Genomic DNA, 23,896 nt, shown 5'->3' with positions numbered 1-23,896 from the left:
AACTAACGAGAAGAGAATATAAATTTCAAGCATTCTCTTACTACCGCTGTACAAATCCAGCCGCTAGTCGAGACGGAAGGCAGGCCAAGGGGGAACGCGATCGTGCCCGATTCACTTCGCGTAATTGCAAGCTTTATCCATTGCTTATCGTCACAAGAGACGGGAGAAGAAGCGCCGTGCTCCTCGGTGGAACGAAATCAAACAGCATTCTCCGGTTGGTGCGCGAGGAGGGACGGGAACAGAAGGGAGGAGCGAGAGTGAAACGGGAAGCCGGGAAAAAGCCTCGACCCTTGAAACCCCCTACCCTCCATCCGGTCCTTACACGTCTATTCCATCTCTGTCGGAGTTATTTACCATCGTGAATATCTTTTTCCCTTTGGTTGTTCGCGGCACGTACCATCCAGGGAAGAACAACCCCCGATTGGATTAGAAAGCCCGCGTTCGCAGCTACCATAAAGCGAGCGGTATGAAACGGAGTCGCGATCGCGTTTATCCTCGCCCGCGGATTAGTTTCAGTGCCGACGCGCACGCACACCGAGGCACGATCCTCCCGCGAAGAGGCTCTCCTCGTCCTCAGTTATTCCGTCAGTAGGTACGTTTTCGCCGAGTTAATTAACGCCGATTGTATGCCGTTCCACTTCCGTCTTTTGGATACTCGGTGCTCGCGTCTCTCCGACGCGGCCGGGCGCTCGCGCGCTCACGAACGTTCCCCTACATCCGCGAATCATTCTCGATCCGCGCCGCGTGTGCACGCGTACACACGTACGCGCGTCTCGCGCTCTCCCTTCCTCCCGCTCTGTTGCCACCCCCTATCGCTTTCTACCTCTATCGTTCAACCCCTCGCGCTCCCTTCCACCCCTCCGTCTGTACCAGCGCGGTTGCTGGCTACAGACTGGGTCGTGGAAGCTTGCCATTCAGGATATCGACCAGCTGACACGCCCAACCCACCCACCCCCTTCACATCCCGTTCCTCTCGGTCCCTCGCGGTCTCTTCCCTTTCTCTGCCGCCCCTCTGCGCCGCTCTTCTCTTCTCCGCAATCTCCAAACAGTCCGTTCGCAAGACGCTGTCCTGCTCATTGTGCATTTAATAAGGAGCCTCCTTGCCTCGCCGCTCCGCGAGGATTCTTTATAAAAGTAGGTAATCTCGCTCGAGGATCCCCTTGGTCGGCATCCTCCTCGAGTGTACGGAAGAAGTGGCCGAGGGTGGCACGTGCTCTCGCTGTCCCCCGTTGCGCCCCCGGCCCGGGGACGCCAGGATAACGAACGCCCATCGTTTAGCGGGGCCCGTTATCGATCGCGACGCGGCATTTCTTATTTTTCGAATAGCAAGCAGGCCTCGAACGGTCGGCGTTCGATCGGGACCGGGCGAGCGTAGAGAACCGGCGCGTCGCGCGTCTGGCGGGATGAGAAATCGATGGCCGCGACGGCGCACAGTGGTTCCAAAGTGCCTTTTTGTGGACAAAATTCCGTATCTCCGTCAATTCTCAACCGATTTTTTATTTTTTTATTTTTTTTTTGGCTCGTTTTGTCGAGGATTAAATTTGCTACAATATCAAATACCTGAATTGCAGCCAAAACGTTTTTTCTATCTTTTTTTCTGACAAAGTTGGATGAAAACTTTAGTAGAACAATCTTTGGGGCTAATTTGATAAGATTTTGCTTATCTAAGTAGTTTTTTTTTACGTAAAATCTTTTTTTAATTGGGACTTGGCAATCGCGGAAACATAAAACAGGCGATTTGTTGACACGTCAGAATGTTTGAAATACAACTTTACAATGGGTGAAAATTTGGAATGTTTACCAAGTTTACTACAACCAGAACCGTCTGAAATATCAATTTAATGTACGATTATAGAACCTAATAGCGTTCAGAAATATTGCAGAAAGTCAAAACCGTGATTTATTTGTTTACGTTTTTATTATTGTTTATTAGTAAATAAAACTTTATCGAATCTTTCCGAACCACATATTTTGCATTTGTAAGGTGGGTAACAATGTAATAAACAAATTCAGAACAGAATTAGTTGCCACTGCGGTGTCAATCCGATGTTGTTTAATTGGCGATAGCGCTCAAAGTGCCTTTTTGTGGACAAACTTCCGTATCTCAGTGAATTCTTAACCGATTTTTATCTTTTTCTGCTCGTTTTGTCGGGGATTAAATTTGCTAAAATGTCAAACAGTAGTTTTTCAAAATTTTCCTTAGGGATTAAAAAAAAATTCTGAACTCTTGGTTCTAAAACGAGTTTATTAACAGAACTTGTGAAATTATACAAAATTTGTAAATAGGTAAGTTTTTCGTTCACCTCTGTGATTTCTGCTATCATCGGATCCTTTATTTCGATTTTGAGGTCCTAATGGCCAACTCCGTCTGTTGCACTTGGAAAAGACGCAAAATGTCTTTTGTCTAATTATAAAGAAGATGTAGAATATATGAAATAAGACTAACTAAATGAAAAAAAAACTGTTTAATAAACTCGTTTTAGAACCAAGAGTTCAGAATTTTTTTTTAATCACTAAGGAAAATTTTGAAAAACTACTGTTTGACATTTTAGCAAATTTAATCCCCGACAAAACGAGCAGAAAAAGATAAAAATCGGTTAAGAATTCACTGAGATACGGAAGTTTGTCCACAAAAAGGCACTTTGAGCGCTATCGCCAATTAAACAACATCGGATTGACACCGCAGTGGCAACTAATTCTGTTCTGAATTTGTTTATTACATTGTTACCCACCATCCAAATGCAAAATATGTGGTACGGAAAGATTCGATAAAGTTTTATTTACTAATAAACAATAATAAAAACGTAAAAATATAAATCACGGTTTTGACTTTCTGCAATATTTCTGAACGCTATTAGGTTCTATAATCATACATTAAATTGATATTTCAGACGGTTCTGGTTGTAGTAAACTCGGTAGACATTCCAAATTTTCAGCTCTTGTAAAGTTGTATTTCAAACATTCTGACGTGTCAACAAATCGCCTGTTTTATGTTTCCGCGATTGCCAAGTACCAATTAAAAAAAGATTTTACGTAAAAAAAAACTACTTAGATAAGCAAAATCTTATCAAATTAGCCCCAAAGATTGCTCTACTAAAGTTTTCATCCAACTTTGCCAGAAAAAAGATAGAAAAAACATGTTTTGGCCGCAACTCAGGTATTTGATATTGTAGCAAATTTAATCCCCGACAAAACGAGCAAAAAAAATCAAAAATCGGTTGAGAATTGACGGAGATACGGAATTTTATCCACAAAAAGGCACTTTGGAACCACTGTGCGGCGGGGCCGCGACTCCAACGTTCCTTCGACCCTCGTTCGTCTCTGACGTTTCTGCACGTACGGTATTACGATATACATATACATATACTGTAAGAGTATCGAGATACTTCCACGTCCGCCCCACCGGAAGCATTATTATGCAATTTATATATACAGGTATATATATATAATTGTACATCCGTTATCTACTTGGAGTCTCTATTACACATAGCGGGGGAGGAGGAGCGAGAGATGGGGAAAGAAGGAAGTAGCGTTTTATCGTTGTGATATATTCTATAGTGTGTCTGTTATGCGTCTACGCGCGCGCGGCCGTCGCGTGCGCGTTAATGCATATTACCATGTGTTTGTACGTACGTACGTTATATACGTGTGCCTATTGTTTACGTTGAGATCTATGGAGCCGTGTGTGAGCGTGTGCACGAGGAACTGGCACGTCCCTGACGAACGATGAGGCAGCTCTTCCGTAGCTAGCGAACTGTTAGGTAGTTAGGCTAAGCTAAGCGAATTATACCTTACAATAGACACCGAAAAGCGGACGAAAGAAAAAAGCCCGTGATCGTTATTCCCGGGATAGCGACGAGTTAGAGTACTCCGAGTGCGCGGAGTACGTGGCAACTATAGCTGGCGCGAGCTTAACCGGTCGGTCGTGGCCACTGAGGGGTGGACCCCGCAATGTTGTTCAAGCACGATGCCGCTCTATTTTCTCAAGTATTCGAGGCTTTCACGGTCCTACTTCTCGTCCTTTCGCTCCATCCCATTGTTTGCCTCAGAGGCAAAAAGCACAAACAGTAAGAAAGAAACAGAAACGAACGAGCAGCCGAGGAAAGAGATCGAGAAAAGGGGGTATAGAAGCGAGGAAGAAAGGCAAACAGATTCGATTGCTGCAGACAGAGGTTGCCACTTAGAAATCCAAATACGTCGACGCACACGAGTACTTGAAAATGGAGGAAGGGGTCTGCTGGTAGCCTTGGCTGATTGGTTGAATTTCTGCCGAGCGTAGATCCATCGGTAATCGAAAATCTCCTGCCCATTTCCGAAACGGGACCCTCGGGCTTGCTCGGAGCGTATCGAGACGGGAACTAAGCACATGCACGAAGATCAAGAACGTGTAGAGAGCGTTTCGAGTGAAACGAAAATCGAATTTTATAGTAGAGACAGTAGATCCTCCGTTATTGTAACTCGCACTGATCGAACGTGGAATTTCAGAGACGAGGGAATATCGTGAAAAGCTGAATTCGCTGAAAATTCTCGGACAGCGGAGCGCTCAACTGGTGGAATATTTGGATAACGGAGGTTTAGATAATGGAGGCTCTACTACGTAATAAAACAACCCCCCCATATATTCATATATAGATATATTTTAGGAAGCTCATTTGAGAAATATCTCCTAAGCTCGCCAGACTACGAATCCGAAGACGATTGGGCAACGATTCGGCAGATGAAACGCGAAAACTATCGAACCGTTGAAACTGGAAACGTTGTTAACGCTTCTTGGTCTTGGACCGCGCGTCCACTGCAATGGGAATCGACTCCTCCTCGCGTTTTACCATCATTTAAACTAACGAGCACGCTTGTGTTGCGAATAAGCTGACACGCACGTGTTATACGTGCCTTGTAAAAGAAAAACTCACGCGCCAGTTCCTCCGAACCGACCGCGGTCAATTATTATTACTATTATTACTATTATTGCGATTATTATTATTGCGATTATCATTGACACTATTATATATATATATATATAAACGTTTTAAGAGAGAACAAAAATACGAAAGAGAGATAAATTTACGACGATCTCTGTCCTCTGGCAGGATAATGAAGACGAAGAAGAGAAGGAAAAAAAGGAAAACAGAAAACAAGAGACAAAGAAGTTAAGATAAAAAAAAAATTCACGTTATCGGCGGGCACCTACATATTATTATTATTATCGCGTATTATATTACCGGAATATATATATATAAATATAAAGGATTATCGTTAATTACCAAAGAGCACCATCGACCGCGCAGGCATCTCGGCATCTAAGACGGAGATAAAACAAAGAGAAACAAAGGACGAAAAAAAAAAAAGAAATATGAAGAGAAGAAAAGAAACCTATTAATACTATACAAATTGATCATCTTGTAAATACGAGTTTTATACAGAGCGATTGTATTCGTTAACAAAAAAAAAAAGAGAGTACCTACTGCGAAGTAATATATACATATTATATATATACATATATATACATACATTATATATATACATAAAATATATATACGCAAAAAATGTAGTGCACACGAGAATGTGACTGTTCGCACATATTTAGGTAAATCACTTTTAAAGTATAGGAGAAAAAAAAAACAAGAAAATAATGTAGACTGGAGAGGCACGTCGGGGGACCGAAGTGAGTACGTACGTTCGTTCGTTCGTTCGTTCGTTCGGTAACGAGTGTTTGAAACCGGGAGCGTTTGAATTAAAGGGATGCGAAAGTAGATCCATTCGATTATCGAGGCAAGCGTGGCGGATGGATTGGTGCGCAACGTGCGAGTGTATTTTCCAATGTCGACGTATCGATCGAGAATATTCAAACGAAATGTGGACGACGATGACCTCGATTATAAGATCCGTTCACAGTTCTGGCATTGGCCAGATATCGACATAAGCGTTGTTGCCAACGTGCGGAATCGATAACGAAGAGGCACGAATCTTCGCCGAAAAAAGGTACAGTAGAACCTCAATCGTCCAAACTAGTTTCTGGATGACAGAACAATTGCATTTCGACACGAGGAGCAATCGTTCGTTATACGGCAGTTATTGCATTCATAAATCAAAAATAACGTAAGAGTCCGCTCGTTTCCTTCGCCCCAGGATCTAGATTCCCGATCCTTCAGAGCTGTCAATTGAGGACCTTGCAGCAAGACGGGTGCAGCTCTTAGAAAAGCTGGCAGCAAATTAGAAAAAAAAACAGTTTATAAAATTATTGCTTTGACTTAGCATTAAAAAGAGAAATTGAAAAATATATATTCTCACACAATAATAGTAGTTATTGAGTTGGTAAGTTTTTATTTCTACTTCTGGCGAAAAAATAGTCTGTAATAAAAATATTAACATTTCTATTTTTATTTATTTGCAATTGATCGCTTATTTGTTATCGGATTTACATGAAACGTGCACTAAACGATGTAGATATTTTTTTTACCTATATTATACGTCATAACTCAAAATCTGTAAATAAAAAAATGGAGCTGCAACCCTCTTGCTGCAAGGTCCTCAATTCCTCCTTTGAAATCAATGGGCACATTATTTTTGGAAATCTCATTCACTGTAGCACACTCGACAATACTGTTCTGATAATTTAGTAATCATTGAAACGGTATTCTTTAATACCGAGTCTTCGAATAATCAAACGTTCAGTAAGGAGGTGTTCGTATAATCGAGATTCCACTGTGCCCCGCGTCGCAAAATCGCCGTTCTCCATTCCGCACTGTGAGCCGGCGTATACCATGAGCCGAAACGTTCGAGGAACGAGTAATTGCTCAAAACGAAGCTTCTCGATCGCCGAGTATCGAGCACACAGCTGTCCACGAGTTTTCGTTTTGGACCAAGGAGGCGAACAGAAAGGAGGACCTGCCCCACGCGACGCCGCAGAGTTATAGAATCCCCGTCTGTTCCCCGCCACTTAGAAGAAGAGAATGTTCCTACGAGGGCGCGAAATATTTTTCTCGAGACTCGATCGTCGACCAATGGGGTGGGCGGATCCTGTATCGTGGCCATCGTCGTCGAATCCTGTCGGGCGAAACGGGGAGGCGAGCCACGGGCGTGCACACGAAAAGACCATGTGAGTTCAAATCGCGTTGTAACGAAAACTGCCAACTTCATATTGCAATATACGTTTTAGTCAATCGTGGCGATATACGGAAATAGCGCGGCTATAAGAGAGAAAGAGGAACGGGAGGGAACGATCGAAAGAAACTGGGGACAGCCGCCACAAACAGGTATCGAACACCGAGGTTTTCGGTACGACCGTTCGCACGCTGCGGGGAAGAAAGGCGCAGAGCTCCGGGCGACATTTATTTTCCCATTGTAATTTCGTTCCACGCCGTTAGGATCCTACGCGACAGACGATGTCGCACGCTTCGCGCGTATACGCTTTGCTCTTAACCGAATAACAGAACGCGCGCGCGCGCGCGCGTTAGGTGATTCGCAAAGGCGAGACGAAAAGTTCGGTGGGTTCGGTATCGGTGCAACCACAGACAGGAGCAGACAGATAGGCAAACGTGTTCAACCGTGCCCGTATTTTGTAACTACGGTCCAGTTCCCTTAGCTTTGATAGTCGAACGAACGATTTGTAATTCCCCTGTCCCTCGCTCAAAATAAAATCGACACCACCGAGTTACAAAATATAAGATCGAACGTGTCTAGCTGTACTCATATACATACATACACACAGAACAACGACGTTCTTCGAATTGCTTCGTTGCACCATCGGAAAGATCGAGGAGGACCAGCGGCGACAGATTAGAAGAAGAGCCACGCGTCGTAAGAGTGATCTGATGGCTGAATAAAATTTTGGAGGAATATCCAAGGAGGTCATAGACTTCGAATTCGCTTTGTCGTCGGGGATTTTTAACGCTTCCAAGTTACAAGCTTTTCAACAATTTCGAGCAACGAATATACCGAAAATTTAATCGATTCTTCCTTACACTGTTCTAACGGGTTAGCGCAATTATTTCCTCGAGTTCGTTCAACGGGGAAGTAATCACAGGGGCCCCAGAAAAAGGGAAAATGAAGAAAAGAGAAAGTAAAAAAGGAAAAATGAGAATGGAAATTTTTGTATTCGGTTAAGATTAAGAAAGAAGAAATTGGAGTATAATTTCTAGTATAATAATATAACAATCTAACATTATTAACGATACAGCAATAAAAAAGTCATATGTTTAAATACGTTAATGTTTATTAGTTGATTTCTTTTATTCTCTTTATTATCGTTGTAATTATCCTTTTTTCCCGTGATTTCGTTCTGTGAAAAGATGTTATGCTTTTTTCCCTTTTAGGCATTGCTTGGGGCCCCAAAATATATCTCGCGCCCGGGCCCCTTTGTACAGAAGGCCCTGCGCGCGAGGTCTATCTAAACTTGAAAAGTTCGGAGAGCTTTCAAGAAGAATCTCGACCAGGTTTTGGCTATCGTCATTCGTGGTCCGAGTGAAGTCGGGTCCCCTGGAAACCCTCGTAATCACTCGCGCGAGTCCTCCTCGCCGACGTTCGTGGGCGAGCGGAGAAGCAGGGCGAGTTTCTTTCGACGGAGTCGTGTGAAATGGAGAGGTACGGATCGAGGTGACGATCGAAAGCAAGGGGCACGGATAATTCGACAATGGAAACGGGCAGACGCGAGAATCCAGCGATGAATGTCGACCGAAGGAAGAAGAACGAAAGTACGACCGATGTATCGCGTGACGAATTGTCTCGACGAGAGTACCAAATTCTAAAATGTATTTAATAACACACACTAACTGCATTATGTTGTAGAGACGTAACGTACGATCGTTAACGATAAGAACAATGTAGATACACAGAGAACACACCACAGACATTGTACACACACACGCACATATATATATATATATATAATATACCTATACAATAAAACAAGCCGGCAAAAGAGAAACACGCGACACACACACGTACACACACGCAACACATTATACATATACACGAGCATACCCCGTAGGTCGGGCGATTACCATCTCGAAGCGATTATACATATATATATATATATATATATATATATATAATTATAAATATATAAATATATATATATATATATATATACATATATAATTATAAATATATAAATATAAATACATATACCAGCACTCGGTAGATATAGGTACACCCGTAAGTTTACCTATACTACCTAAAAAGAGAACACTTTAACGCGGCTGTAACGCGCCGATTCTACGAGAAAGAGAGAGAGAGAGAGAGAGAGAGAGAGAGAGAGAAAGAGAGAGTGAAAGAAAGAGAGTGTGAACAAAGAGGGTAGAGGAGTGTAACGACGAGCGAGAGTGGACGGACGTTGCATTTGCGACGGGGGCGAGTATAGAAGCGCAAATATACATATATAACGCGTATTAATAGCCGTAGAGTTCTAGATCCAGAAGCGAGAGAGAGAGAGAGAAAGAGAGAGAGGGAGAGAGAGATTGGTTTAATCGAGAAAACGTGTGAGTCGTCCGTGAAAGAATGCCGCGTGTACAACTATTGCGTCTAACGAGTGTGTGTGCGTGAATCTGTCACGGTCTGTATTTTAACGTGGAAGTTCCTGTTCCTCCGAGAATTAACGAGACGATGGGAGAGAGAGAGAGAGAGAGAGAGAGAGAGAGGGCAGAAAATGAAATCAGCGTGGCCGAAAGTGGATAAATAATTAGACCGAGAATCACCGTGATTTTTGTAGATCCTCGTCCGATCGCGCGGGTGCCTCGATATCTGCCCGGGCCGATCAATCATTTCCTACGTCACTTCGAGTGCGACCGCACCATTCGGCTCGGACGCCGGCCGAAAGCGTAAAACTCGGCTGGGCGACGAGTCGAGGGCGAAATGGGACGGGGCAAGATCGATTGGCGAACCGCGATCTTCCCTTCTGACTGTAGCGAGACGGGAATTACATGGGAACGAGAACGGGCAGGTTACGGTACGCCCCTCACTTACGAATAGCCGTGCGCCATTAAGAAACCGTTTTTTGTAATATCCGAATAAAATGCATGGTCGACGAGAACGTATAAATATCAGCTCAATTACCATTGATCGTTCCAGAGAAGAAAGAAGGGGGTGATCGTCGCTGTGGGGAAGCACTCACCTACCACCCCGTACGAACGGCTATCGCGCGCGCTCGCGCATAAAACCCTCGTACTCGCGATTAAACAGAATTCAGATCAGATATCCTGTCGAAGAGGAGATAGATTCTAGGCTACCTCGACGCTCACCGAATGCCAGAGACACGTCTATTGCATAAGGGATGTAAATACGTTATAGATCATTGAAAGATCGACAAATATACGAGAGGGAGAACTTAAAGAACCCCACTTCTCTTCGTCGCTGGCATGCTGTATCCTTGCTCTACCCCTTTCTCATCTTTTTTCTTTTCTTTTCTTCCTTCCGTAATACCGCTACGCTTGATCCTCCTTATTCTGTGTTTGATAAGCTGGCACGAGCAGACGTTCAATTAAAATAAGAAGCTTATGTCTCCGAAGGCACAAAAATGTTATTACGGTCGGTTAATTGTTTGTAATTTAAGAGCGGGTTTACGCATTTAACAGGGACGCACATTGCGCAAACTGGCTCTTAGAGTATTCATTGTTCACGAACGACAGACTGGCATCCAGCGAGCGCGATTCGAGGCGAAAGGATACATTGTAAATAAACCAGATTAGAAAGTGCAAGCGAGAGAGGAGAGAATAATTAAAAGAGAGAGTGAGTGAGGTGACAAAGAGTGAAAGAGAAAGAGGACGAGAAACAGAGAGAAAGGGCAAGAGAGAGAGAGAGGGAGAGAACGAGTGCGTGTATTTCAGTTATAAACACTCTACCGTATTACGTGCGTCAGAATCGATGAATTGCTCGCGCTGACTGCCGAGAAATGGACGTAATTAACGGGACGTAAGCGTGTCCTCGCGCTCGTGTCGTTTAGATAAGAAAAGAAATCGGGATTTTAAAAGCAAAAAAAAAAAAAAAGAAGAAAAAGAAGAACGAAAAGGCGAACAAAAGATGAAAAAAGGAAAAAGAAGTAAATAAAACAGAGGCTCTCCTAGTTACTTGCTCATTGAAATAAATATTCTAAATAACGTTCGTAACGGAACAAAAGTCTAGATACGCATCAGTGTATAATGAGAAATAATTTTACGTACAAATAAGTAAGGATCACGCGCACGCGCACGCGCACGCATCACCGCGAAATCACGCTTCCGATGATCCATATCGTTCCGAAGGCAGGAGATTCAATCGTTCGTATTATTACGTCGCGAAATCGTAGAATGACAATTTTACCAGCATTTTAAAATGACACGTATTGTTTAAAAAAAAAAAGAAAAAAAATTAAGGAAAAGAAAGAAGAGATCCTTCCTTTCCTCCATCCTTTCTAGCGAATCATAATAGAATTCATAATGATAGAGTGGAACCTCGATTCTAATAGGTAGGTAAATTGAATTGAAATCTTGGTAGAAATACTTAAAATTACATTTATTTACACAAAACTGCCCATTTGTTACTTAATAGTGTTACTTAATGCATTATTAGTATTAAATGTTAGCTCTCCCCGATAACAAGAACTGTAATATTCTGTTGTAGAAGTTATTATTCGTGAATATATCACTACAGTGTACAGTTTAGAACACCGAGCGGTAATAACGAATTAGCACTATCTTTAGTTCCACGTTAAAAATATAATCCCTGCTGTTACAGGCAAGTATACTTTTGCCTTTGATAACAGAAACTCAAATGATCGAGAAACCGTAATATTGAATTAGTCGAGGTTCCTACTCTGTTTGCAATAAGAATTTGTTTCTTGAAAATTATATGATTACGTATATGTATCCTGTTCAATACGAGAAGAGAAACAGATCTCGCGCAAAAAGAGTAACCGCGGAATTGTTCGTAAGTGTCCAAAGCAGATCACTTTCGTGTTGAACGTTAAAATGCAGGTTTGAAAATGGCGCGGTTAGCGAAGGACGCGCGCGCGCGCGCGTGCGCGTGCTTGTTCACCTACTGTACGCTCACGAAGGATCACAATTTCTATAATATATTAAGGTCGATCGCTGTGAGTCATGCAATTTGCAGCGAGCATGTATGGCCTGTGAGAAATTACAAGCTTGTTACCGGAAAGCAAAGAGCTATTACCATCGGTTAACAGCGACGAGTATGATAGATATTGTTACGTAAACGAGTATAAACAGAGAAGAGAATATCGTGTCGTTGCATGATCGATATACCTAAATGAAACTATTACTACGTGATACGACATTATTATGTAAAAGTTTTTATTGCGTGAGTAAAATTATGTTATGGACGAAAATTGTGAACCTTGTAAATAATAAATCTCGTCCTTTTCCTCGTACATCGAACACGCCACCAGTCAAACAGCACACTATCCCGCGTAGTTCGATCGATTTCCTTCCGTCTCCGAAGATCACTCGCGTTTCGCTGGTAACAAACATTTCAGCTATCGTATTCTAGGCGCTTCACACTCGACGCGAACACTTTCTTTACGAAGATCTCACTACTAAACGACGAACAATGATAGAAATTAACGGAACGATTTGAACCCGGCACGCGGCGATTACAATATGGCAGTTTTAATATGCGAAGTCACGTGACCTGTATATTCTGCTGGATCCGGCGAAGGTATCCATATTGGTAGGATGAACATTCCTGCCGTATAGATGACGTGAATATTTAAATCTTATTCTAGTAACGATCTGAAATACCGACATCGTGAGAAATCAGTGGCACCACAGACGAGGTATAGGACCAGTGGTTTAAACGCGCACCCTACATTTAAGAACGGTGACTCTGGGAATTAATTCAACTTGATCGCCGTAGTCGATAAGTAGACTAGACGGTAAACTTCCTTAGTAAAGGATAAAACAATAACGATGCGTTCACAATGTAAATTGGTCTGGTTCCCGCGCACACTTGTTGTCATTGTCACCACCTGGTCCACTGTGGATCAAGATCAATTCACATTTGTGTTGTTCGTAGCAAGTTTCATCATATTTAGTGTCAATTCGTCATCTCAGTAGATTTGCGATCGAACTCCACTTTGAATCGATAATGTTGCATGTGATATGAAAATGACACGGGGATCTAGAACCCCTAATCCGTGTGATAAAAATTGACATTGGATGTAAGATCTATTCTGTACCTGTGGTTTCATAAATTAATCGTATTCAAGTTTTATGTTACCATCATTTTTTATTTATCAGATATCAATCTAACAAGTATAACCAAATATAAAATTAGGTTATCTGTCTGTTTTAAGTAATGTTTTATGAAATATATGGCTTAGCATGCTCAACGCCAACGAAAATATATATACACCCACGGCTACCATCTATGGGAAAATTGAACTAAATACGTAAAAAGGACTCGGACGGAGTCTAAATTTCGAAACAATATTTAACAATTATGTAGTCGAATAATTACGCCACCTTTTTACCAAAAGTTCTCAGAGTTTCGAATGTTAACGCTGTAATCAACAACAGTGCTTCAGTGAGAAAATAAAACCACCTAACCTTTACTCCCTCGCAATCTTCTTGAATTATCTATAGAGAGAAATATTGTTGAATTGTGTTCATAAGTTTAGAAACATTTATTTCATTTTATCGGCGACATGTTTATGTAGAAAAGATGATACATCGACATTCTCGTTTTTTTGTGTTGCTTTTGTAAAACTAAGGTTAAGGATGTCCACTTGAACCATCCGTTGGTATATCACATTTATTGCTCATATCTAACATTGCTTCCGCGCGATGCCCAAGATGCGATTATGATAAGTATGCAACCCTGAAAAATTGTGTCAAGACGCAGCGGTTTAATATTTCTCCCATATCGACAGTTTCGCATAGTTCCGCATACGTCAAAAATTACTATGTATATAGGATCCCCGTTTCTGCCTTCCAAACTACGAAATTCTTTCGTTACATTTCCAGAGTTTTCGAAGCATAAAATTTTACAAATCGCGCGAGGAAAGTTGCGATAAGTTACTTTTACAAAGCTGACACTGAATGAAATGAGAATCGAGGATAATATGATAGGTACGCGAGCATGGCTGTGCGAACACGGTATCATTGATCGTGCCTGAACATGCCGTACCCATTTTCTTATATTGTATATATATATATATATATGTAAATAATTAATTGTTTAAAGAATATATATATGGAGACCCCATACGGATATCCAAATATTTCTTTGCATTTCAGTTCAAAGTCAGAATCAAATTATTCGGTTCTTTGTGAAACGAACGCTGTCAGAAATTCTAGGATTAAGTTCAGAAGTATCGTGAAATTTTGAAACTATTAATCGTGAACATTTCGATAAAAACAATGTCAGCTGATTTTTCATATTGCTCAAGAAAATACTCATGACCTATATAACGGTACCTTACATTGGCTGTTTGAATATCTGCGTAAAAACACACTAATAACAAAAAAATACAAAGGATACGAAACCAACGAGCACATTTTTGCAATAAAATCGTTGCAAATGTATCATAGAGTATATATTACACATTAATATATTTTCTTTAATTAAGATCGAAAAAGATTGTTACAAATAACAAAACTGTAGTGTAGTGCGTATCCAAAGAAAAGTGAAATTCTGCTCTGACAAAGGTATTGTACAGAGTATTATTAAAAGAATGTCGTAGACGTGTAAACAAATATTATTATATACCTAATCTACAACGGTACTAAATGTGCATTTCGTGTGCATATATACGTTTTCGCGTGATCTAACCAATTTTTGGTATTTGCCGCATAAGCTTCACTCAATTCTCAATTGCGATGTATCGCGATTCGCGACGTTTCTAGACATGTGCAGTTATGTCGCCATTTCCTGCTACCACGCGAGTCCAATTAGAAGCTGCCGAATTTATTTCAGTTGCCAAGGGAATTCCTGCCAAACTCGTGTTCTAAGTATCTTCTATATTCGTGAAATGAATTTCGAACGTAACTTCTGCTAAATACCGCGAGCAGATTCGTGAGCAAAGGTTTGCTAAAGTAACGCACTTGATAGAATGTTCTAGAAACTAGGCAGACTTCCGGCAAGCGCCTTCTAGAATCTTCAAAGCTCGATAAAAGCAGCCGCAGCGCGGCAGGATTCAATACTCTGAAAAGTGACTGCGAGCAGAGCTGTTCGTCGCGAGGTGCGCGCGAGGTTACACTTACCCTGCGAGTGCATGCGTGTAAAATTATCCTAGAGTTCAGTACGAGGACAATTCATTCAGTTGGATCTTCGAAATATCAGTATTTATTTTACTGACTGAAAGTGTGAGATAGTTGGGAAGAGCCGTAACCATGACTGATGCCGGCGAAGTCGAAACCTTCGCCTTCCAGGCCGAAATTGCACAATTGATGAGCTTGATCATCAACACGTTCTACTCTAACAAAGAAATCTTCATCCGAGAATTGATCTCCAACGCATCCGATGTAAGTGCAATTTTTCTTACGCCCAGTTACGTGGCGAGATATTATTCCAATGTACACGGCGGTGCTTTCAAGTAATCCTTGAAAGGAAATTTCATTCATCCAGCGATCCTGTAAAATATTTTGTGAAATTGACGACTGATTGGCATTATCGATCTCGTTTGTTTTAGGCGTTGGATAAAATTCGTTATGAGTCCCTCACAGACCCATCCAAATTAGACACTTGCAAGGAATTGTTCATTAAAATTATCCCTAATAAGAATGACCGCACCTTGACTATCCTTGACTCGTAAGTATCAATTTGTCAGATAAAATACTCTTTCTCGCGTCTCTCGTATCGCAGAAATCATTGTATTTCTTGGGTTCGCCCAAAAGATTTCATGGATTTTGATTTTCGATCGGCTGTTACTTAATATCGAGTGAACGCGAAAGTCTTTATCTCTGATAAATTGTTAGTAGGAATGGAAACAGTTAGGTAATTAAATTTATTTTCGTTATAGTGGCATTGGTATGACCAAGGCTGACCTTGTGAACAACTTGGGTACCATTGCTAAGTCTGGCACGAAAGCATTTATGGAAGCTCTTCAGGCTGGCGCAGATATTTCTATGATCGGTCAGTTCGGTGTGGGTTTCTACTCTGCCTACTTGGTAGGAGATAAAGTTACCGTGATCTCCAAGCACAATGACGACGAACAGTATCTATGGGAGTCTTCTGCTGGCGGTTCCTTCACTGTCCGTCCGGACAGTGGAGAACCGATCGGAAGGGGTACCAAGATTATCCTGCACATCAAGGAGGATCAGACCGAGTACTTGGAAGAGTCGAAGATCAAAGAAATTGTCAAGAAACATTCTCAATTCATTGGCTATCCAATTAAACTTACCGTTGAGAAAGAAAGGGATAAGGAGCTAAGCGACGACGAAGAGGAAGAGGAGGAACAACCGGCGAAGGAAGGAGAGACAGACGACGAGAAGGCGAAAATTGAAGATGTTGGGGAAGACGAGGAAGAGGACAAGCCAAAAGATGAGAAGCAAAAGAAGAAGAAGAAGATTACAGAAAAGTATACCGAGGACGAAGAGCTGAACAAGACGAAGCCAATTTGGACGAGAAATCCAGATGATATTACTCAAGAGGAGTACGGTGAATTTTATAAGAGTTTGACCAATGACTGGGAAGATCATTTGGCTGTGAAACATTTCTCGGTGGAAGGGCAATTGGAGTTCCGTGCGTTACTTTTCATTCCACGACGCGCGCCCTTTGATCTCTTCGAGAACAAGAAGAAGAAGAATAACATTAAGCTGTACGTACGCAGGGTGTTCATTATGGAAAACTGCGAAGACCTTATCCCAGAATACCTGAACTTTATTAAAGGTGTCGTAGACAGCGAGGATCTCCCATTGAACATTTCCCGTGAAATGTTGCAACAGAACAAAATTCTTAAAGTTATCAGAAAGAACCTTGTAAAGAAATGCTTAGAGCTCTTCGAGGAGCTAGCAGAAGATAAAGAGAACTACAAGAAATGCTACGAACAGTTCAGCAAGAACTTGAAGTTAGGTATTCACGAAGATAGCCAAAATAGGAAGAAACTCTCGGAGTTACTGAGGTATCACACATCTGCCTCTGGAGATGAGATGTGCTCGCTCAAAGACTATGTTGGCAGAATGAAAGATAGTCAGAAACACATCTACTACATTACTGGCGAGAGTAAGGAACAAGTAACAAACAGCTCGTTCGTAGAGAGGGTTAAGAAGCGTGGCTTCGAAGTGGTCTACATGACAGAGCCTATCGACGAGTACGTTGTACAGCAATTGAAAGAATTTGACGGCAAACAGCTGGTTTCTGTAACGAAGGAAGGCTTGGAGCTTCCAGAAGACGAGGAGGAGAAGAAGAAACGTGAAGAGGACAAAACCAAGTTTGAGAATCTCTGCAAAGTCATGAAAGATATTTTAGATAAGAAGGTGGAGAAGGTTGTTGTGTCGAACAGGCTAGTTGATTCTCCGTGCTGTATCGTCACGTCGCAGTATGGATGGACAGCGAACATGGAGAGGATTATGAAAGCACAAGCTCTCAGGGACACATCGACCATGGGATATATGGCCGCCAAGAAACATTTGGAAATCAACCCGGATCATCCGATCATGGAGAACTTGAGGCAGAAAGCTGAGGCAGACAAACATGACAAATCTGTGAAAGATCTGGTTATGCTTCTGTTCGAGACAGCGCTGCTGTCTTCTGGATTCGCTCTCGAAGACCCGCAGGTGCATGCGTCCAGAATATATAGGATGATTAAGCTTGGCCTTGGTTTCGACGATGACGACGACACACCAGTTGTAGAAGAGGAGAAAATGGATACAGAAGTTCCACCGCTAGAAGGTGATACAGAGGAAACATCCAGAATGGAAGAAGTAGATTAAGAATCCTATTGTTTAGCATTACTAAACCAAATCCAAAGACTTACAGGATGTAGAAAGACTGTTACAGATTACTTCTACTTAAGTATTGAACGGTTTCCTATTTCATTTCTATCTTTCGTTATGCGACAGAATGGGGCGTCATGCTTACTTAGGGTATGCATAGTACAATTACTAAAATTTTCGTATTTATTTGATAAATATGAAATTAAAGCATGAGAGTCGTTCCACGCGGCACGGCTCTTATTTAGAGCCTACCATTTAATTCTGTCCTTAATTTCGTTTTTTTTTACCATTTTCATAAGGCTGCATCGTTATCGTGATTTTTTTGTACTCTTACGTCGTTTCAGTGTCATTTTTACACTTTCATCATTCCATCGCGAGATCTTCATGTAGCCAAGTAATATTAAAATCGTTGTAAAGTTTTGTCCGTAATAAAATATCATTACATATTTAATTTATGAGTGTATTTCCTTGGTCCTATTGTATTTTAGTTTAAAAATAAAAAATTACGCGTAAAATTAAAAATCCTTTTAAGTCGATATTCATATTAATAGACGAATTTCTTAAAATATCCAGAATTTTGTAAAGACACATCCAGAATAAAAATTTGTAGCTTCCTATTACTTCACGCTTATAAAAGTGAAAAGTTTTGTGACCAGTAGAAATTAAAAATTTTATTTCAAATATTGAAACGACGAATGTGTTGGTGAAGCTTCAACATTTCAGTGAATTTAATGATTGTACTGATCACCAGTGCATTCACCGCACATGGTGAGCGGATTCATCGACCGTGCAAATAGTATAAATATGAATTTAGACAATACAAAAACTTACGAGACTTTATTTAACTAATACATACACCTTTCAATTAGATGTTACATCTATTTCTCATTCAAAGCGTTCACATCCTGAAACTCGGAATACTCTATTTCTTTTTGAACGATTGCTGCAGTATCATATGTTATCTTCTTTGAACAGAATTAATTTCATATAATAATATCGTGGTGTGAATATGTTCATACGTGATAGTAATACAGCAAATCCTATTGATAATTACGATAATGAATATTGTCTACCGTACAGTAAACTGTATAATCGCGTATGAAAAAGTATAGCGGTCAGAAAAGGAGACAATATGTTTATTGATATGAGAAGCTTTTCGTTGTTTCAAGACGTGGGAATGGCTCTGGGTTGCGGACGCATTAAGGAATGCGATTCAAATAGTACGCACTGTATTTATTTATACGGCAATAAATCCGTTCCTATTCTACAGAATTTTAAAAGTAATGGTACTTTTTCTACCGATCAAACTATCGGTGTGTGTTGACCGATAGAGCGCGACACTGTTGGTTGTCGAAGTGTTGCGTGTTGCCACATCACCACCAAATCAAACGTACTTGGACGATGTTTCTCTGTGTAGATTGCGCTCGTGCCGACTCTTCCACGATACGTGGAAAGCGTGAGTTTCACTACTCCGGTCCAACATGTCAAATTTTTCTTGAATTTCTGACGAATATTCACGAGAAGGATAAACAACCAGCGTGTAGATAATTTCTATTCACCGAAAACTCTCCAGGGCACGACGCAGGCGGAGAAATTATAGATTTTTTCCTGGTGTTTAACGTGGTAAACTAACGACACGATGAGCGCACCCCAGGGGCAAGTGAAATCACGAAACGGAGTAGTAAAACAGGTAAAGTACTCGAATTTGGCGGAAATCTGTCCTACGAACAATATCCCGCCCTAACTTAATTACTATTTATGCGATTACTGTCATATATAACCTAATATTTTGACATCTGTTCGATCCCATTTCATGGAATTGGAGCGAAAAATCGCTATCGAAAACATATGGTCCTCGTATTGGTATATTTTCGTTCTGTACGCGATTCTTTTTAATAGTAAGATGCTAATTGCTGTTCAAATGCTTATGACATTCTTAGGATTCTATGTAATATGGTATTAGCCTCTATTTACTGGGCTTATCCTTCGGTTTGTGTGGCTGTATTTTTAAAAGAGCTAAATAAAGCCCACCTTTATCCTTTTAGTCTTCTATGAAAAGTGTAACTTTATATGTTGGTACGCAGCTATTATGCACAGTGCTATGTTATCAATTAAGAATAAATTTGTCTACCTTGTTTTCTAATGCAGAATTTTATATTTGAAGGTTACTTCTGGAGATACCATTATCATTCGTGGCCAACCAATCGGCGGTCCACCTCCCGAAGTCACCATTACTTTGTGCAACATTACCGCCCCAAAATTGGAGCGATGGAAAGTAAATGATAGGTACGTACAATTATTTGCATGTTGCCGTGCTAGGAGAAACATATTTTAAACTCGTGCCTTTTCTTCTCTGTTCCTAGCATTGATGAAAGCAAAGACGAACCATATGCTTGGGAAGCCAGGGAATTTTTACGCAAGAAGCTAATTGGCCAAGATGTAACTTTTGTTATGGAGAAATCAATGAACTCAATTAGAGCGTATGGCACTGTATGGTTAGGGAAAGGTATAGAAAACAGTGGCTTTCTGGCGTGTTAAAAGTTATTACGATCTGTTAAGATTTCCTCGCCTTTTTAGATAAAAATGGAGAGAACGTGGCCGAGACATTGGTTTCCGAGGGCTTGGTAACTGTAAAAAAGGACACCCGAAATCCCAGTGCCGAGCAGGTCAGACTGACCGAGCTGGAGAATGCAGCGAAGCAAGCTAAAAAAGGAAAATGGTCAGAGTCGCCGTCCTCCGAGCATATACGCGACGTGAAACGGACCGTGGATGATCCTCGGAAATTGGTGGAGAAATTTGGAAAGAAGCCTGTGAAGGCTATTATTGAATTTGTTTTCGATGGATCTACAGTGAGAGCGCTCTTACTACCTGATTTCTACAACGTGATGTTAATGATATCGGGTGTTCGATGCCCAGGCTGGCCGAATGGAAGGCGCGAGAATTCAGTGGGCGATCCTTACGCGGATGAAGCGAAATTCTTTGTCGAATCTCGCCTTCTCCATAGAGATGTCGAAATAGTACTCGAGTCCGTTAATAATAACAACTTCATTGGCAGCATCCTGCATCCAAAAGGTCGGTACATTTTGAAACTACTGGAATAAGTGAAGCATCTGGCTAATCGGCTGAATAAATAATTACAAATATTCTTCATCCAACAGGAAACATTGCAGAGATTTTATTGAACGAAGGCTTTGCCAAGTGCCAAGATTGGTCGATTAACAATAGCAGAGCTGGTGCTGAAAAGCTCTATCTCGCAGAGAAAGCTGCGAAAGAAGCACGTTTACGTTTGTGGAAAGATTATAAACCGTCTGGCCCGCAAATTGAGTTCACCGGTACTGTTGTTGAAATTGTTAATGCAGATGCACTTATAATCAGGACGCAAAATGGAGAAAACAAGAAAGTCTTTTTAAGTAGCATTCGACCACCGGCCAGGGAAAAGAAGCCCAATGACGAAAGCAATAACGCTGGTAGAAAAGACTTCAAGCCTCTTTACGACGTACCATGGATGTTAGAGGCTCGCGAATTCTTGCGTGAGAAATTCATCAGAAAAAACGTAAAGGTTGTCGTTGATTACACTCAACCAGCCAGAGACAATTTTCCGGAGAAATTGTGCTGCACCGTTACCTGCGGTAAAACGTACGTTATTAAATTCTCCTCTGACGAGATCGATTAACCGTTACAGTCAATTGTTATTAATTCTTCTAAGCTGTTAATATGCTTTTAGGAACATTGCAGAGGCACTGGTTGCGCGAGGTTTAGCAAGAGTGATCAAGTACAGACAAAACGACGATCAGCGTTCTTCTCACTACAATTTACTGCACGTTGCAGAGAGTAAAGCAGAGAAGTCGCAGCATGGTTTACACGCGAAGAAGGATGTTCCTGTGCACAGATTAGTAGATCTCTCCAACGATCCTGCCAAAGCAAAGGCGTTCTTGACATCCTTGAAACGAGCACAGGGCATTAAAGCCGTGGTTGAATTTGTCACGAGTGGCTCGCGCCTGAAACTCTTTTTACCGAAAGAAGACCAGCTTATTACATTTGTTTTGGCAGGTATAAGAACTCCTCGCTGTCAGAGATCGTTGCCGGGCGGTGGCATAGTTAAAGCGGACGAGTACGGTGAGAAGGCGCTAGCTTTTACCAGGGAGCACTGCTTCCAAAGGGACGTGGAAATTAAGATTGAAAGTACAGAGACGAAAGGAAGCGGATTTATTGGATGGTTGACGGTGAACGACGTTAACATGTCCGTTTCTCTCGTCGAGGAGGGGCTCGCAGAAGTGGTTACCTTCCCTGACTTTGGGGAATTAACGAGGACGCTTAAAACAGCAGAAGAACGTGCCAAAACAAAGAAATTGAATGTAAGTAACTGAGTAGACACGCGGTGTGCGCTTTGCGAATGTTATACTAATTATTATTGCGCGCTACAGATGTGGAAGAATTTCGTTGAGGTACAAGTGGAGAATGATAAAAACGAAAACGATAAAGAAGTCGTGGAAAGGAAAATTGACTACCAAGAGGTAGTGATTTCCGAAGTTACCGAAGATCTTCATTTTTACGTACAAAATGTTGATCAACGCAGTATGCTGGAAAATTTGGTGTCGCAATTGCGCCAAGAGCTATCGTCTAATCCTCCGCTCCCGGGTGCTTATAAGCCAATCAGAGGAGACTTAGCCGTAGCCAAGTTTACTGGCGATGATCAATGGTACCGTATTAAAGTAGAGAAAACTGCTGGCGTAAATATCAGCGTCTTTTATATTGATTATGGAAACAGAGAAACGGTTAATGTGACGAGAGTCGCTGATTTACCGTCACGGTTTGCCACTGACAAACCTTACGCCCACGAGCATACCCTTGCCTGTGTTGCACTTCCAAACGACGTAAGTATTTCTTTGCAGAGCCCTTCGCCTTTGCAATTATAAACGAGACGCTATAATCTATTACAAATATTTATAGAACGATGACAAGAAAGCGGCAGTCGAAACCTTTAAGGAAGACGTGATGGATAAAATCTTACTACTGAACAGGGAATATAAGATGAACAATAACGTTACTGCTGTGACATTAGTTGATTCTTCTACTAATTCTTCTTCTACTAATGATGATATCGCGAAAGGGCTTATTGCCGATGGATTGTTACTTGTTCAACATCAACGTGACAGGAGACTTACTAAATTGGCAAGTTGCATTTCTGCGTTCTTCGGTAACATTTCATTACACGCGCAGAATAATTGTTTTATCCTGATTCATTTTAGATCGAAGAATACAAGAAGGCGGAAGAGGATGCGAAGCATAATCGGCGTAATATTTGGAGATACGGCGACATACGCGCTGACGATGAAAAAGAATTTGGATTGTAAAAATGCTCAAGGAATGGTTGAAAAAAAGTGATCGATACAGGGAAAAAGACATCATGTTATAAACTGCATAATAAATATCTAAGAATCTATCACATAGATTAACGAAAATTAATAAATGTCCATATGAGAGTTACATGTTGCATTGATTATAATGCAATTATATTTCATTACATAAAAGTATGAATTGTACATAACAATTTCATTAATTCTTGTAATTTTTGAATGGAACAGTGGCATAATATATTGCATAATAATATTCTCATCACTCATTACTTGTATTTTGCAATGTAAAGTTTTGTTATCGATGAGCTTTAGGAATACCGTATGTAATCATGTGAAACCTTACGTGGTCTATGTGCAATTTATTTTTAATCGTTTACATTCTGATTGAGAAGAAAGCTTTTTTTTTTATACGCGCTTATGATGCATTTAAACTCACTGTATAAGAATTATACGAATGATTTATGAAGTTCATGACTGTACATTTGATCGAGCATATTCATTTAACTTAAGTGTGTAAGAGTTCATATCAAGAAAGTATATTATATTTTGAATAAAAGTGGCATCAGTAGATCATTGCTTAAACAGCCTGAATGTTAAACGCGGGATACTCTGTGTACATACAAATTGTCGTTCAATAAAAATGTTACACAAATACTTCCTCTATTAATATTCTAT

At 41.0% G+C, this 23,896-nt stretch overlaps 3 protein-coding genes across 3 annotated transcripts in view; 2 read left to right on the top strand and 1 right to left on the bottom strand.

Moving 5' to 3' along the window:
* LOC143378348 (uncharacterized) overlaps window positions 1-12,797 on the bottom strand; it is a 305,064-nt gene extending 292,267 nt beyond the window's left edge. Inside the window, exon 1 of the mRNA XM_076830025.1 lies at window positions 12,325-12,797. Coding sequence (XP_076686140.1) covers window positions 12,325-12,361 — 37 coding nt within the window. The 5' untranslated portion in view covers window positions 12,362-12,797. The remainder of the gene's footprint in view (window positions 1-12,324) is intronic.
* A 2,311-nt stretch (window positions 12,798-15,108) lies between these two features.
* Hsp90 (heat shock protein 90) lies at window positions 15,109-18,315 on the top strand. Its single transcript, XM_076829972.1, has 3 exons — window positions 15,109-15,452; window positions 15,620-15,738; window positions 15,950-18,315. Exons 1-3 carry the CDS (start codon window positions 15,321-15,323, stop codon window positions 17,859-17,861), a joined length of 2,163 nt encoding a protein of 720 aa, XP_076686087.1. The 5' UTR covers window positions 15,109-15,320; the 3' UTR covers window positions 17,862-18,315.
* Window positions 18,316-19,263: 948 nt separating this feature from the next.
* Tudor-sn (staphylococcal nuclease domain-containing protein 1) lies at window positions 19,264-23,875 on the top strand. Its single transcript, XM_076829971.1, has 9 exons — window positions 19,264-19,554; window positions 20,029-20,150; window positions 20,228-20,370; window positions 20,442-20,936; window positions 21,023-21,500; window positions 21,589-22,219; window positions 22,289-22,738; window positions 22,815-23,036; window positions 23,114-23,875. Exons 1-9 carry the CDS (start codon window positions 19,504-19,506, stop codon window positions 23,216-23,218), a joined length of 2,697 nt encoding a protein of 898 aa, XP_076686086.1. The 5' UTR covers window positions 19,264-19,503; the 3' UTR covers window positions 23,219-23,875.
* The last annotated feature ends 21 nt before the right edge of the window (window positions 23,876-23,896 follow it).

The sequence above is a fragment of the Andrena cerasifolii genome, chromosome 1, assembly GCF_050908995.1.
Source record: "Andrena cerasifolii isolate SP2316 chromosome 1, iyAndCera1_principal, whole genome shotgun sequence".
NCBI lineage: Eukaryota > Metazoa > Arthropoda > Insecta > Hymenoptera > Andrenidae > Andrena > Andrena cerasifolii.
This window is presented reverse-complemented; position numbering and strand designations above follow the sequence as displayed.